General features: G+C 36.0%; 1 protein-coding gene across 2 annotated transcripts in view; it reads right to left on the bottom strand.

Annotated features, from left to right (window-relative positions):
- The window catches only part of RNF115 (ring finger protein 115), an 80,709-nt gene that overhangs the window by 37,355 nt on the left and 25,509 nt on the right, over positions 1-17,845 (bottom strand). Inside the window, exons 2-4 of one of the 2 annotated variants that reach the window (XM_041754361.1) lie at positions 17,718-17,776; positions 16,614-16,665; positions 13,627-13,684 (exon numbers count right to left, since the gene is read on the bottom strand). In XM_041754361.1, coding sequence (XP_041610295.1) covers positions 13,627-13,684; positions 16,614-16,665; positions 17,718-17,727 — 120 coding nt within the window. In that variant the 5' untranslated portion in view covers positions 17,728-17,776. The remainder of the gene's footprint in view (positions 1-13,626; positions 13,685-16,613; positions 16,666-17,717; positions 17,777-17,845) is intronic. The other variant, XM_041754360.1, reaches the window with a different exon arrangement.

Genomic DNA, 17,845 nt, shown 5'->3' with positions numbered 1-17,845 from the left:
TAACACACACACATACATTCTTTCATTCAACACATGCTTATTTAGCATGTACCGTGTCCCAATCACTTTCTGGGAACTGTTTAAGATATAACAATAAATAAGATGTTACCAAAAAAAAAAAGAAAAAGAAAAAAAAAACTTTGCCCCAAAGGATTTCATTTTTTTTTTTTTTTTTTTTAAGGATTTCATTTTTAAGTGGGAAAAGATACTATCCCTTCCCTCAAAGGGAAGGCAAAGGAAACTGTAGATATTAGACAGGGATAAAAGCCATACAGGAAAAAAGGCTTGCACTGACTCAGAACACACAAAATCCTATCATTCTTTTCAATAGCAGCATAATATGGATGTTTTATATTCTATGTTGTCTTCAACATCTTTATCGTATCTAGTATTTGATACATGTAAAACATAATAAAAGAGGTATAAGAAAATAAAATATAGGGATGTCTTGGTGGCTCAGCGGTTGAGCGTCTGCCTTCAACTTGGGGTGTGATCCGGGTATTCCAGGATCGAGTCCCATATCGGGCTCCCTGCATGGAGCCTGCTTCTCCCCTCTGCCTGTCTCTTTCTATATCTCAAATGAATAAACAAATAAAATCTTAAAAAAAAAAAAAGAAAACATATACCCATGTAACCATCTCTTAGTTCACATCATTAAAGCCACTGAAACACTGTGTGTCCCTCCCTGCCCCAACCTCCAAAGTTAACCACTACCCACAATTTTTCATCATCCCCTTGCTTTCCTTTATAGTTTTATTAGAAATGTATATATCCCTAATAAGATGTGACTTGTGAATTACGGAAGTGCCTTTTGAAAGCACTTTCTTTTTTGGTTGCACGTACTGGTGCATTCATTTTCAAATGCATTTTTATACTGCACTTTTTAAAATCTTTTCTTCTCTCAATAAATATCTAGATTGTTTCCAGGTTTTTGCTATCACAGCCAGTATGAACATTTGTATATGTGTCATTCTGCTGTAAAGATATAAGAGTCTCTCCATTTAGCGGTCTGTACAACTTTATATGGTTTATGTATCTTCAACTTTACTAGGTAATGCCAAATTGTTTTGCAAAGTAATTATCAATTCACACATCCACCAAGAGTTGCCATTGTACCAAATCCTGGCAAGCGCTAGATGTTACAGGGCTTGTTTTTGCTTTTAGTTTTTACCAATCTGCTAGCCAGAAAATGATATCTCATTGTAAAGTTTTTGTTTCTGGTGTATAAGAATAACTAGGAGGGTTTATTTAAAATGCATATTCTTTAGCCCTACTCCAGAAAATTCAATAGGTCTGCAGTCAGTCTGAAAGATTCCCTTGAGCACTTCTTGTATGGAAGGTCTATCAGCAATGAAATCCCTAAAATGCTGTTTATCTGGGAATGTCTTAATTTCTCTTTCATTCTTAAAAGATACTTTTGCCTGATTTTGAATTCCTGGTTGGCAGTTTATTCTTTCAGCACTTCAAAATGTCATCACTGACTTCTAGCTTTTAATATTAACCTGACCTTGAAATCTTAGAATGAATACAAGTTGGTTTATAATACATTGCTGCATTATTTTCTGGGGTTTGGGTGAATTTCTCCATCTATGTTTATGAATGAATTGGCCTCTAATTTCCGTTTGTGTACTATCCTTGTCTGGTTTTGCTATAAGGTTATCCTAGCCCCATAAAATATATCAGAGGAAGCATTCTTTTTCATAGGGACATCCTGTAGCACAGAAATAGAATTACTGGGTATAAGCACTTTATTTTTTTATTTTTATTTATTAGACAGAGAGTGAGCACACACACAAGTGGGAGAGGGGGGAGGAAAAGGTGGGGGTGAAGCAGACTCCCTGCTGAGCAATCCTAGGTCGCAGAGATTATGACCTGAGCCAAAGGCAAATGTTTAACCAATGAGCCACCTAGGCACCTCAGTATAAGCATTTTAAATTTTGTTAGATAATATCAAGCTACCCTCCAAAGGGCTCTAACAATTTATACTCCTATCAGAGTATAAGAGCTTACATTGTCTTGTACTCTTGCCAACACTGTTTTTAAATAACTTAAAAATTCTAACATTCAATTGGATGACAGAAAAATATGCACACTAAAAACATCAATAAGACTTCTCTAAATACTAATGAGATAAAAGCACCTTTTCATTTTAACTGCCATTCGTACTTATCATATCATACTTACTTTCCTTTCTTTTCTGGCAACAGCCCCCCTCTAGTAAAGATCACTAGTTTCTGGTCTGAAAAGTGGTCTATAACACAAAGTTTTTCTTGACCCCAAATTCAAAGTAAATGCAACATTTAAATATCGAAAACTATACTTGCCTTTAATAAGTGAAAAATTATGATCCCCTCCATGTTTTCCATCATCCATCTCATTTACTAACTATAGGAAATGTACAATTCCCTGACTATGTGAATAAAGTTCCACAAAGTTTGCTTACAGAACTCTTCAAAGCAATCATTATAATTAACATAAAAACTATGTATTCGGGATCCCTGGGTGGCGCAGCGGTTTGGCGCCTGCCTTTGGCCCAGGGCGCGATCCTGGAGACCCGGGATCGAATCCCACATCAGGCTCCCGGTGCATGGAGCCTGCTTCTTCCTCTGCCTGTGTCTCTGCCTCTCTCTCTCTCTCTCTGTGACTATCATAAATAAATAAAAATTAAAACAAAAATGGATAAAATTTAAAAAAAAACAAACTATGTATTCAAATTTTTTGACTAGAAGAAAAATCAAGCACCAAGATCATAATATCAATAATCTGTATTGATGATTATGCAAATTGTTATCATACCTAATACATGTGAAATCCTGAAGGAACCCAAGTTTAAAATCAACTTCAGGAACACCTGGGTGACTCAGTGGTTGAGCGTCTGTCTTCAGCTCAGGGTATGATCCTGGGTCGGGAATGGAGTCCCACATTGGGCTCCCTATGAGAAGCCTGCTTCTCCGTCTGTCTATGTCTCCACCTTTCCCTCTGTCTATGTCTCTGCCTCTCTCTCTGTGTCTCTCATGAATAAATAAAATCCTTTGAAAAATAAATAAAAATAAAAGCAACTTCAACATCAGCATGAGGCATTTTGCTACTTGTTTGGAAGCCACAAATGTAATAACCACAGACAAATAATAGCTATCAATGTATTTGTCCCAAAATAATAGTACTGCCTGGCCACAGAACACAGGATAAAAAGCACACTACATAAATTTATATCAAATCATCACTAAGAATATGAACAGCTTCACGTCATTTGCCTCTAAGAAGACTTAGAAGGTATCAGAAAAAAAATAGTTCATACATAAAACTGGGTATTTAGAACATGGCTTACATAAGTAAAATCAGAGAATACTATTACAAAGTTTTGGTAAACATCCAAATGTTTCAGAGAGATTGTTTATTTGACAAGTTTTGCTTGAAAAACTGAAATGTTACTCTGATGGAGGTAAAAAGACAATGCTTCTGAAAATACATGTGAATTATTTATAGATTTCAATATTAAAAACAGGATGGACAATACTTTCCATTTAGCAGAATTTGCTATTAGCTAACCATGATCACACTAGCCTCTCTTAAAATATTATGGTCTATTCTTCAAAAGCTAAACAGAGTTACCATAAGACCCAGCAACTTCACACCTAGTTATTTAAGAAAACATATGTTCACACTAACATTTATACACAAATATTCCTTATTCATAACAGCTACATAGTGTAAACAACCAAATGCCCACCAACTGATGAGTGAATAAACAAAATGCAGTACTATATCCATACAACTAAAATATTATGTAGCCATAAAAGAATAAAGTACTAATACATGCTACAACATGGACGAACCTTGCAAAGAATATGGTAAGTGACAGAAAACGATCACAAAGGTCACATAATGTATGACTTATACAAAATGTCCCAAATAGGCAAATCCACAGAGAATTTTAGTAGTTGCCTAGCACTGGGAAACTGGGGAGAAAAAAGGAGTGACTACTAATAGATACAGGGTTACTTTTGGGGGCGATAAAGAAGTTCTGGAATTAGTGGGGATGGTTGTACACTGTGAATATACTAAAACCACTGACTTGTACACTTTAAAAGGTTAAATTACAAGGTATATGAATTATATCTTAAAAAACATTATAGTCTCACAGAGATCAATGAATTGAGAGTACCATTTTGAAAAGGTTCACAAGCAACTTGATGAAAACATTAAATCAAGATACGGAACACTCATCACTTCTAAAAGTTTTCTAGTGTCCCTAGGTAATCCCTTCCTCCTGCCTCGCCTGACCCTAAGCATTCATTGGTATTTCTCTGGTTTGCATTTTCTAGAATTTTGTATTTTCTAGAATTGCATGTAAAAAAAGATCACATTGTACGTACTCCGGCTTCTTTTACTCAATTATTTTGACATTCATCCATATTTTTACATGTATCAATGGTTTATAGTGAGTAGTATTCCATACACTTTATATTGCTAAGTAGTATTCCATAATATGACTATACCACAATTTGTCTATCCACCTACCTTTGATGGATGGATATTTGGGATGTTTCTAATTTTTAGCTATTAGAAGCTATTCTATTTTTAGTTGCTATGAACATTTGCATACATATTTATATGTGCACTTTAAAAAAAAAAACAGCTAGTGTGTTTTTTAAAGTGATTGTACCATTTTTACAGTCCATTTCAGTTGTTCCAACAGCCATTAGCAAGGGTCAGTCTTTCAAATTTTAGCCATCCAAGATAGTTGTACAGTGGTATTTTGTTGTGGTTTTAACTTACATTTTCCTAATGATTAATGATGTCGAGCATTTCTTTTTTTTTTTTTTTTTTTGATGTTGAACATTTTTTGCGTGCTTATTTGCCATCTGTGTATCTTTTTTGGTGAAGCGAATTGTTCGAGTCTTTTCTCATTTTCAAAAAATGGTTTGTTTTTTTTTTTATTATTCTATTTGAAGAGTTCTTTACATAGCCTGGATACAAGTTCTTTATAAGATAAATGATCTGAAAATATTTTCTCCCAGACTGTGGCTTGTCCTTTCATTCTTACTTAGAAGAGTAGAAGTTTTAAATTTAGATGATGTCCAATTTATTAATTTTTCTTTTATGGATCATGCTTTTGGTGTCATATCTGAGAAATCTTTGCCTAACCCAAGGTTATAAAGATTTTCTCCTGTATTTTCTTCTTCAAGTTATAAAAAGTTTCACATTTAGGTCTACTATCCATCTCTTGAGCTAACTTCTATATACGGTTTAAAGTTATGTATCTAAGCTCATATTGTTGTACTGTTAATACACAAATGTTTCAGCACGCTTTTGTTTTATTTTAAAGATTCTATTTATGTATTCATGAGAGATACAGAGAGAGAGGCAGAGACACAGGTATAGAGAGAAGCAGGTTCCCTGTGGAGAGCCTGATGCAGGACTTGATCCCAGGACCCCAGGATTATGACCTGAGCTAAAGGCAGACACTCAACCACTGAGCCACCAAGGTGCCCCTGTTTCAGCACATTTAAGAGGCCATTCTTTTACTACTGGATTGCCTTTGTACCTTTGTCAAAATCAGTTGTCCATAATGTCTGTGTTTCTGGACTCTGAGTATTCTTGTCTTTTGATCTTTGTGGCAATCATCACAGTCTTGATCACTGTAGCTTTATAATAAGCTCTGAAATCAGTAGTATTAGTCCTCTAACTTTTTTCTTTTTTTTCAAAGAAGCTTTAGCTATTCTACATACTTTGCATTTTCAAGTGTATTTTAGAATCTGCTTGTCAATTTCTATAAAAAAGCTGCCTGGGATTTTTACTGGAATTACATTGAATTATAAATGACATCCCAACAATATTAAGTTGATCCTGAGTAGGGCATATTTCTCCATTTATTTAGCTGTTCTTCAATTTCTCTAAGTAACATTTTGTAGTTCTCCATGTTCAGATCTTATACATCTTTTCTGAAATTTGAAGTATTTCATAGCTGTATACTGTTGTAAATTTTTTTAACTTCAATGTAAAAGTTGAGTATTTTTTCAACTGTTGCCAATATGTAAAAATGATTTTGTATGTTTTTGTTATATCCTGTAACCTTGTTAAATTCATTAGTTCAATAGCTTTCTTATAGATTCCATCAGGTTTTCAACATAATATGCCAACTGTGACTAGACAGTTTTATGTCTTCCTTTCCAATCTGGATACCACTTACATCTGTCTCTACCTATCTGTCTTACCTCATACACTGGCTAGAACCTCCAAAAGAATGTCAAATACAAGTGATAAGAAAAGACATTCTGGTCTTGTTCCTGATCTAGCTAAAAAACACTGTGTTTCACCATCAATTATGATGTTAGTTGTAGGATTTTGGATGATTAAGGCTGTTCTCATCTATTTTAGTTTGCTGAGAGTTTTTATCAAAAATTGATGTTGGTGCACCTGGGTGGCTCAGTCAGTTAAGCATCCAACTCTGGATTTCAGCTGAGGTCATGATCTCAGGGTTATGAGATCAAGCCCCATGTTGGGTTCTGTGCTGGGCGTGGAGCCTGCTTAAGATTCTCTCTCTCTCCCTCTGACCACCCCCCTGTAAGTGCATGCTCTCTCGCTCTCTCTCTCTCTCTCAAAAAAAAAAAAAAAAAAAAAAAAGCTGATGTTAGATTTTTGTCAAATGCTTTATGGGCATCCAGTGAGATGACTGTATGGTTTTTATGGTGTACCATGGTGAATTATGTTATTTGATTTTTCAAATGTTGAACTAACATTCTGAAATAAATTTCACTTCTGAACTAAATCCCATTTGAGCATATCTAACTCTTCTTATATACTGTTGTGTTCTATTTGCTAAAATTTTGTTTAGGGCTTTCACATCTATGTTCATGAGAAGATACTGGTCCATAGTTTTCTGTTCTTGTAATATCTCTGTTGGGTTTTAAGGACTAAGTTGCTTTTATTTTTTAGAATTGGGGGGGTTAAGTTTGTTTAAGTAATCTCTGTACCCAATATGGGGCTCAAACTCACAACCCTGAGATCAAGACTCACATGCTCTTCTGACTGAGCCAGCCAGATGCCCCTGCTAGAATTTTATTTTCAAAAAGTGTTTGAACACAATTGTTTAACAAATCCACCAACATAACAAAACTGATCTTTGGGCCAATAAATAAATTTCCACAAAATTATAAAGTTTTTATTATTTTTAGTATAACTTTTCACAAGTATCCCATTTTGGAAGATAATTATATGGTTATTATATGGTTATAACGGCTATAGATGCATTCTACCTTTAATCTGCTATCGGCAGCAGAGTTAAATGGAATTAGATTAGCAGCTCCAAACACTTCTTTATCTTATTTTGAAGTGTGTATGAACCCAAAAGAACTTTTTAGAGAGGCTCACTCTTTTGATGCTTGGTTTTTAGATACTGAACACCTAAACTATATCTTCATCTTGAGATAGTTTTTATTAGCAAACAGGCAAAGTAGTATGGGGATCCCATGTAGCACAGAAACAAAGCTTCTACTTAGAGGTAAATGGAAGGTTGAATAAAATTATTGTAAAACTAAAAGCTAAGAGGACAATTTAAAAGACCTATACTGAGTGCGTGGGTGGCTCAGTCAGTGAAGCATCTGCCTTCAGCTCAGGTCATGATCCCAAGGTTCTGAGAATCAAGCCCCATGTTGGGGGGTGGGGGAAGTCCTCTGCTCAAAAGGGAACCTGCTTCTCCCTCTTCCCCTATTCTCTCTCAAATAAGTAAATTCTTTTTTAAAAAATTAAAAATGAAAAAAAAAATTAAAAATGGATGCCTGGGTGGCTCAGTGGTTGAGCGTCTGCCTTTGGCTCAGGTCGTGATCCTGGGGTCCTGTAATTCGAGTCCCAAGTCCAGCATTGGGCTTCCCATAGGGAGCCTGCTTCTCCTTCTGCCTATGCCTCTGCCTCTCTCTGTGTGTCTCTCATGACTAAATAAATTTTAAAATAATAAAAAATAAAAGACCTATAACTTTAAAAGGTCTCCTAGAAATGGATTTGTTTAATAAATTAAGGAAAAACTGGAAGAGTTTTTTAAAAAAGAATAATAAACATTAAAATGATTATAAGGAGCAGAGAGGATAACTGAAAGTAAGAAACTCATCCTCAAATCAACTCAGGGGTGCTTGGAATATAAGACTTAAAAGTAAATGGAAATTCAGAAGTTTTATAATATACTGCCTACGCAAAAAAGGGCCCTCAAAAAGAAATCTCAAAACTATGGTTGCAACCATGGCAAATTCCTAAATTTTACCAAAATATAGAGCTCAAATGCCATTCACAAAGAGAAATATGATATACAATCCCCTATTCCTCCAGTAATATAAACACTGTGCCACAAACAATTTCTTGAAAGGTACCTTTTCCCAAATGAGTTTAAATTTACAAGCCATGAACTCTGGGCAACTGGCACTCACTGAACAGAAAACTGGCAAAGCTGACACCAAGAATATTTTTTTACCCTTCTTCCTTTAGTTATCATTAAGTTTGTGGTCCTTGCTTGACAACAGCATTATTGGTGTGAACTTAGTATGCACTCAATTATGGAAACAGAGTTATTTTTTGAACAACTGTGAAAAGCTCAGAAGTTTCACTTGACATTTCCAAACTGACTGGATATGAAGTATGTACCGTGAAATGAGCCTGTTTAAGTCTTCATACTAAAAAATGAAACATATGAAAGATTTGGTTGAATTAATTCAAACTTTAACATTCAAGCCAGGTTGCAACTGCTCAAAGAACCCAAACTCTACCAGGGATCTGAGTGCAAGCTCTCTGGTTGAGACTGACAATAGCAAAACATATAAAGGATGGTTAGCCTGAAGAAGAATGATTTACAATCTTTAACTTCTTTTTACTAGATTGAATAAAGCTAAATTTTTATATCCATCTGTCTGGCTTCTATATTTCTCAATGTGTTCTAGATTCAGAGGTGGAGAGAAGAGATACAATCAACAATCAACTATAACATATAACCAGACATGTTTAAGATAACAGTTTAATAAGTACAGTACAAACATAAAACAATATGAACTCATAAAATTTATAATTCTTTTAACGACAAAGAGACAAAAAAGATGTTTGACATAATCCTATTAAATGTTAAAAAGCAGAAATACAATATGGTATACTCTGTGAATGCCTCTGAAAACCGTTACGTAATCATGCATGCAAAAAATGTAAAATACATGCAAAAACATAAAACTAAAATAAGATAATGAGGACACAAATTTTTCATTTTTAAAAAATCTTACTATTGTTATAGAATCTTTGGTACCAATGACTCAAGATAAATCCTGAAAGGAAATGTGTGGAGAAAAGGAGCGCTTGGAATAGTGTGACTTCAGATGTTTTTAATACCTTTTTATTGTCATTATAATGCTACATCGTGTACCAAAACAAATTTTATTTAGGGGCGCCTGGGTGGCTCAGTCAGTTAAGCATCTGCCTTCAGCTCAGGTCATGATCCCAGGGTCCTGGGATATAGCCCCAAATCAGGCTACCTGCTCAGTGGGAGTCTGCTTCTCCCTCTCCTCTCAGCTCATGCTCTCTTTCTCAATTGCCCGTGCATTCCCTCAAATAAATAAATAAAATCTAAAAAAAAAAAAAAAGAAAGAAAGAAATTTTATTTAAATAAACATAAACCAGACTGCTCAGAGCACCCTACCCTCTTGTGGTATACCTGGGAGTTCTGTTTCCAGGAAGCCATCTATCTATTTTCTGCTAATTGGAGGCAGCAGCCACAGCCACTCTTGCACTGAAGTGATCCATTTAGGTAAGCTGAGACTCTAGGATCAGATGTCTCACAGGTACAAGGTCACAGTCAGAAGCTTTCCAGTAATCAATGAAACCCTAAGGTAGACATGGGCTCAATTCCCCATGTTACCATCAGGAACCTCTATACAGCAATATCCTTCCTTTCTATAAACTGCTAGCAATACTTTTAGATTCATTCTCCAATGACCCTCACATGATACTCAAAGTTCCCATTTAACTGGTAACCCTTCTCCCATCCTCACTCTAACTTCACCCACTCTATCTCTCCACTCCAGATCCACTTATAAAAAAATTGTTTTAAATCAATACTGATTTTGTTAAAAGTTTTGCTTGGACTAAGGCTCTTCTAACATATCTAGTATTTTAAGAATTCAGAAAATAACCTCTTCTTTGTACAAGCAACCCTGACTGAAGGAAAACAGAACAAAATTGAGTATAAGCTTTTGCTGAAATTACAAACTAAAATGTGGAAAAGGAAAAAGCTTTAGTTTCTATTCATAGTTTTATAAGTGTTTTATCCAGGGACATGAGTATAAAACCTTATAGCTTAGGAATATTATTTTGAGGGATCCCTGGGTGGCGCAGCGGTTTGGCGCCTGCCTTTGGCCCAGGGCGCGATCCTGGAGACCCGGGATCGAATCCCACATCGGGCTCCCGGTGCATGGAGCCTGCTTCTCCCTCTGCCTGTGTCTCTGCCTCTCTCTCTCTCTCTCTGTGACTATCATAAATAAATAAAAATTTTTAAAAAAAAGGAATATTATTTTGAGGTAGTTTTTCTCACCTCATTCTAAATCTAAATTCCATCTATGCTGTCAGGTACCCAATGTCTTGTTTTAATTTCCCCATGAAGGAGTTTTATTTTATTTTTTCCTTATTAAATAAAATAAAGATTTTATTTATTTTACACAGAAAGAGAGAGCGCACAAGCAGGGAGAGCAGCAGGAAGAGGGAGAAGCAGACTCCCTGTGGAGCAATGAGCCCGATAAAGGGTTCAATCCCAGGACCCCACGATCACGACCTGACCCGAAGGCAGACACTTAACGAATGAGCCACCCAGGTGCCCCAGGGTTTTACCTTTTCCATGAAGTTTTAATAATGGCTAAAATAAAAAATAAAAATAAAAAAATGGCTAAAATATGTTAAAACTCACTGCATGGCAGGCACATTGACCTACATACCTAGCATGTATTAATTCATTTAATCCTCACACCTCTATGAGGTAGATATTACTCTCCCCCATTTACAGAGAAACAGATTCTCAGTAATTCTGCCCAGTTACATAGCCAGTTAAGTGGTGGGCCCAGGATTGGAATGCAGGCAATACTGCCCCAGGCATACTACTATGTCATTGGACCTCTCCTCCTAAACACTTTTGCCTTTCCAGAGACTGGAGCCCACCAATCTCTCCCTTCTACTGTACTTCTTACATACATACATAATAAGCTTATCACACCCTCTATATAATCTTTGTCATTTTCTTATTTGTTTCATGTGTTGGCACTTGTTCCACAAGTACATTTTAAGTTCCTTGCAGGCAAGGCAACCATGACATTTGCTTCTTGCCCCTACTTCCAGCAGAATGCTGTATATAAAACATTCAGCTAAGAAGCTGATTGATTTAAATCCCTGACAATTTCTATAATACCATAAAGACAAATTCTTGGGACTCCTGGGTGGCTCAGCAGTTGAGCATCTGCCTTTGGCTCAGGTAGTGACCCTGGGGTCCCAGGATCGAGTCCCACATCGGGCTCCCCACATGGAGCCTGCTTTCTCCCTCTGCCTGTGTCTCTGCCTCTCTCTGTCTCTCATGAATAAATAAATGAAATTAAAAACAAAGATTCTTTTCTATTTTTTTAAAATGCAAAATATAATTTAAAAAGGAGAAAATGACATACACAGGCATGATGACAAGGGAATTCCACAGAGGGAAAACTGGGCATAATCTTGCCCTTGCTATAAACTCTAAGGGACAAGAAACCACAGGCTATGACTCAGCAAAATTACTTTAACACCTGAAGGATAACTAATGCCATCAGTGACAGACTTAGCATTACTAAAGTTAGGAAAATGACTAGCTGCATTTATTTTTCTTCTTAATGCATCTCCCCTGGTGAGTCATATCTATAAAACTGACAGACCAATGTTTTTTCCATTTCTTAAGAGAATTAACATTTAAAGAAAATCAAATGAAGTTTCTTCAGCATATGTATAATCAATAAGTGACAATCTGTGTTATCAGGAATAGCACACACAGGGAAATACATAATAAAATCAGAAAGGCTTCCAGGCCTGGCAAGCATAGTAAATTTTAAATAATGTTTTTCAATCCATCAAAATTAGAAAATAAAAATGGGAGTTCAAAAACATGAAATGTTTTGTAAAGCACACTCTAATTGGCTCATGTATTAAGGCACCTCAGAGTTAATAAAAAAAAAACTTAATACTGGATATTAAGAAGTACACACAGACCATAAGTAAAAGAAAATACTCAAACATTTCGTCATGCTTCCTGGCTATAATTCTAATAACATATAAATCTGGGGGGCCCTGGGTCTTAAGATAATTTTCAGAGGATAAAGGAGAGCAGCTTAGGGTTTTATGAGCTCCTTAGTGAATGCCAATTGTCTAATGCACTGCTAATAGTTTTAATTTACACACAAATAAATATCAAAAAATTCTGCTAGCTCTTAGCTATCTCTAGAAAAGACTAATATGATTCTGAAACACACACACACAAAATCATGATTATGGGATTTAATTTTTTTTCTTTTAGTATCTATTAGCTTTCTAAAGCCAACCAAGTTGTGTGGCAACAGAAGCAAAATCAAACCAGTGTTTCCTGTAGGGTGACATAGATGGTCTGTCCTTTATGGGGTATGGTCTCTAAATGATTAAAAACAGAACATTTGGGATCCCTGGGTGGTGCAGCGGTTTGGCGCCTGCCTTTGGCCCAGGGCGCGATCCTGGAGACCCGGGATCAAATCCCACATCGGGCTCCCGGTGCATGGAGCCTGCTTCTCCCTCTGCCTATGTCTCTGCCTCTCTCTCTCTCTCTCTCTCTCTCTCTCTGTGACTATCATAAATAAATTAAAAAAAAAAACAACAACAGAGCATTTAATGCCACTTACTTGTACACTTAAAAATGGTTAAAGAAAAAAAAACACACAACAAAAACTAGAGATTTTAAGTCAATGACTAAAACGAAAAAGAAAATTACTCTGAATTTAATATAAAATGATTCCAAGATGCAAACTAATACCTTATTTTCAAATCATAGTTAAGATTTTTTTCCCCAAAAAATAAAGACACTACATTACATATAGAGTTAGAAATTAATTACAGGTCTCACCTTGAGATCTGGAAGGCAAATAAATACCATATCCTCAATCTGGCCCTCAATTCCAGTCATACCAAACCACCATGTTTGTTAGAGGCAATCTCCAAAATCCAGTACCTCTGTGTAAAGCTGAATGTGACTTCACTTACAACTCATTCTCTTCTGCTCTTTACTTGGCTGTCACATCACCAAAGCACAGTGTATAGCACTGTTATTTCACAAATAACACAAACTTTTTTCATAACACACACACAATTAAGGAAGTTGAAAACACCACCAGGTTTACAACAGCATAGATCAAGGAGGTCCTCTCTTAATCAAGGGTTTACCAAAAGTAACATACCAAAGGCCCAACTACTAAAAACACAAAATCTTTCTAAGAGCTACTCTTGTTCACATTTTTCTTATACATTCTGATGTTTTACTGCACTGGGAGGTGAAAATCGTCATGATTTTAACATCCATCCAACCATGACCTACAGAATCCCTACAGTCAAAAGAAAACTTACCTCTGCAAAATGTGTTGATGTGCTATTGTCTATCCGGCTGCCACCACCACCTAAAAAACTGAAGAGAAAAAGGAATGAGTACTGATTCTATTCCTAGGAACAAGCTTCCCTCCCAGAAGCTAAATATAGAATGGTACAATGAGAACAAAGCCCAATAAGGAAAAAAAACTCATCCCAACGTGACACCTATGAAGGAAATTATGAAGAACTGCATGTAGATTAATCTATGAAATATATTATAACAAACTACAAAATCAAGTATAAATCAAGTGAAAAATTGGAAAGTGGGGCCACCATAGAGTAGGAAGAAGGAACCACAGCCAGTATGCCATTTAAATTTGACCTAGCAGAGAAGATAAACATTTATTCTCAAGGAAGCAAAGAAATGAAACAAGATTCTCAAAATAACGTTTCACTAAAAAAATCATTCAACCACCAGAGGAACACAGCATTTGAGCCTACTTGATCCCATGCCTACTTGGGAATGATTAAATATAGTACTACAAGGGGTCTAGTACTATAGTTAGCACATTATAAAAGATCTCAATAAATATTTTTTCTTCTTCTGATAGTTTATCCTATTTTTTTATTATCCTACCCATCCTTCAAGGCCCATCTCAAATGCTACCTCCTCCATTCATTACGTCTTTTCTGAACTCATCAACCAAATAAGGATTCACACCTCTCTGCACTGACTCTGATTCTAAATTCTACCTTATTATAAATATCTAGAATTTGTCTCATCTACTTCTGATGCTCTCCCTCCTTTCATAAATATAAATCCAGAGAGTAAGGACTGTATTAATACCACAAATATATATGAAGTGTTTACTATGTGTCAGATATTGTACAGAGCACTCATCACTTTTGAAAACCCTAAAATGTCATATCCTGTAATGATAAATTGAAAATAAAGGTTGTTGAGTTAATGTTGAATGCATCAACAGGGGCACCTGGCTGACTCATTTCGAAGAGTATGTGACTCTTGATCTCAGAGTTGTAAGTTTCAGCCCTACACTGGGTGTAGAGATTACTTAAAAAAAAAAAGATGTGTAAACAATAAATAACAATAATAACTATTCTTGGAGACTGGGGAGAAATATTAGGTCCCGTTGTCCCATGAAATCTGCAAAAAAAAAGAGAGGAAAATGGCTAACATTTTGTGGGGAAAGGAATGGAAAGAATAGATATCACTTTTACTTCAAGAGATAAGTCTATGAACATGTACACACACTCACCCCAAATACAAGTCTACAAACTACTACAGATAGCTTTTATTTTCGGAACTCCAGTGCAGGCACCAGCTCATTGAGTAAACAAACACACTTTGGTTAGTCTGGAACCAAAAGTGAAAAAGCAAAGCTAATGCCATTCTCTATGCAGTCATGCTCAGGCCTTTTTCACTAATTAGAAACCATTTAACACTTGCATTTGTTTCAGAAGTTAAAAACACTTCAAATGTAGAACAAGAGGGATCCCTGGGTGGCGCAGCGGTTTGGCGCCTCCCTTTGGCCCGGGGCGCGATCCTGGAGACCCGGGATCGAATCCCACATCGGGCTCCCGGTGCATGGAGCCTGCTTCTCCCTCTGCCTGTGTCTCTGCCTCTCTCTCTCTCTCTCTGTGACTATAATAAATAAATAAAAATTAAAAAAAAAAATGTAGAACAAGACCAGAAGTACTGGCACATTTATGCTAAATAAGTAAATAATTCAACTACCACTGTGTATCCATTTTATCGCTCAAGCCTAACCAGAAAGGCTTCCGGGCTCCTTCCTGCTTTTACTACATCATTTCAGGAATTCAAATATCCTTGGTAATTAAAGCTATCAACTCTATCTTTTACAGTTCTGCTCCCCCTAAAACTTCCTCAGTATTCCCTTTCCTTAAAATTCTTCCATATTTTAAAAGTTAAAGAAAGGGCTAATCATAGAGAAGGGATAATAAATACTACCACATTGTTCTGAGAAATGTTACAAAGCTTAAGAAAACTTACAAGATGCTCCTCTGATCAAAGTCTAGCAGCATATGAAGCCCATTATCCAATATTTACATGTAAGGACCGCCTCTCATTAATTTTTACCACTAACTTCTCACCACTGTAATCTCTACGTATTCAAATCAGCAAATGGTTATGAACTTTATAGAAAGGGAATACCATGCTAACTCTAAGATACTGATTCTAAGAAAAAGATTTCTTCAACCATTTAAAACACTGATTTTTCAAAAGATACAATCTGTACATTTGAGTATTTGCTACCAATAGCAAACAGGACAACCTCTGACCTACAAAGGCACAAATAAAAGAATTAACTCAAGTGAAAGCAGGATCCATAAAATTCATAGTTCCCTTCCATAAAGAGACTCATCCTGCAGTTAATCAATATCTACATTTATAACCATACTGCATACAGGGCTAAAGAAGCCAATATTACCACTTAAAAAGTTAGAAAAAAATAATAAGCACATTAACTGCCTCCCAACAACCAATAGGCTCTTTATTTAACACATGCAGAGGGATGCCTGGGTGGCTCAGCGGTTTAGTGTCTGCCTTTAGCCCAGGGCATGATCCTGGGGTCCTAGGATCAAGTCCCACATCAGGCTCCCTACATGGAGCCTGCTTCTCCCTCTGTATCTCTGCCTCTCTCTCTCTCTCTCTCTCTCTCTCTCATGAATAAATAAAATCTTAAAAAAAAATAATAATAATAACAACACATGCAGAGCATAAGTGTTTGAAGTATTTGATGCCATTATGACAGCACAAATAAAAAGCTGCCCCCAAATTAGCACGCCATTCATACAAAATTGCTCATTTTGCTGTCATGCTAATCCTACAGTTTTAGAGCTGGTATTGCGTTATTTAAAACCAAGATTATTAGATCACCATGTATTTGCACCAAACTTGATCCCATGCCATATACTGCCCCAGAAGCTCCAGTTCATTTATATGTATAATTACCAATCATTAATAAAAAACTAATAGTACATACTGTAAAATGTGTAGTTTTTCCTGGTTGTGGAAGGGACCTTCAACTTTAGAGTCTGCCAACAGCAATAGTAAAGGAATTATTTACTGCCATTAAAATCTCCAAAGTCACTCCAAGATTAAAAGAAGCTTCAGATTCTTTCTATCCAGTCATATTTCTTCAATTGTCCAAACACTGCCTAACCATATATCCACAAAGAACAAATGTGCCATTATGTTCAGCCAAAAAAAGCCATCCTACCAATGCTATTCTACTTTTCATTAAGTTTTATAGTCTTATTTGTATTAACCAAGAATACAAAATACTATCACTTTCAGAAATAGTTCCCCCTTTTATAAGTTTTACATCTTTAGTATTACATCATAATTTCAAGCATTATGAACCCAATTAATATTATAGCGATAAGATGGCATAAGTTTGACTACCATAATTTTAGTATGAATTAGGACCCTGAGGCTTCCTCAAAGCAGTTTCCCTGGCTAGACTAACCTTATTAGATATCTTTGTCAGAAGTCTCTCCCCAGCCAACCAAAGAGGTATAACAGAGATTTACATTTAGGCAACTGAGTGGTCACTAAAACCACCCAATAATCTAAAAGAACACCAAAGGGATCCCTGGGTGGCGCAGCGGTTTGGCGCCTGCCTTTGGCCCAGGGCGCGATCCTGGAGACCCGGGATCGAATCCCACATCAGGCTCCCGGCGCATGGAGCCTGCTTCTCCCTCTGCCTGTGTCTCTGCCTCTCTCTCTTTCTCTCTGTATGACTATCATAAATAAATAAAATTAAAAAAAATAAAATAAAATAAAATAAAAGAACACCAAAGATTCAGAAAATAAGTGAAAACTTACGAAGAGTTACTTTGATATGGATATAAAATTTTCAAAGGAATGCCACAATCAGAAGCAGTGGATCTCATCACACCCATTATCACATCTTATCCCAAATTTTCCCATTTTTATTACCCTTCTTCATTCCCTTCCTCCATCTCTCTCTCTCAGCAGAGAGCATAAGTTATAAAACACATTTTTTTCTATTCATTCAGTCAATGCTGATAGAAAATAACTTTGATAACAGAATGCCAGATTTATTCACAAGCTTGTACAATACCTGGAATCATCTGTCACTTCTTCAATAAAGCCTGATTCACATCTGGGACAAATATATTCCTATAAAAAAAAAAAAAGAAATAAAAGTATTTCATTAGAAAGCTAAGCATGTAGTTTCTAAGTAATATG

Source organism: Vulpes lagopus, chromosome 5 (genome assembly GCF_018345385.1).
Source record: "Vulpes lagopus strain Blue_001 chromosome 5, ASM1834538v1, whole genome shotgun sequence".
Taxonomy (NCBI): domain Eukaryota; kingdom Metazoa; phylum Chordata; class Mammalia; order Carnivora; family Canidae; genus Vulpes; species Vulpes lagopus.
This window is presented reverse-complemented; position numbering and strand designations above follow the sequence as displayed.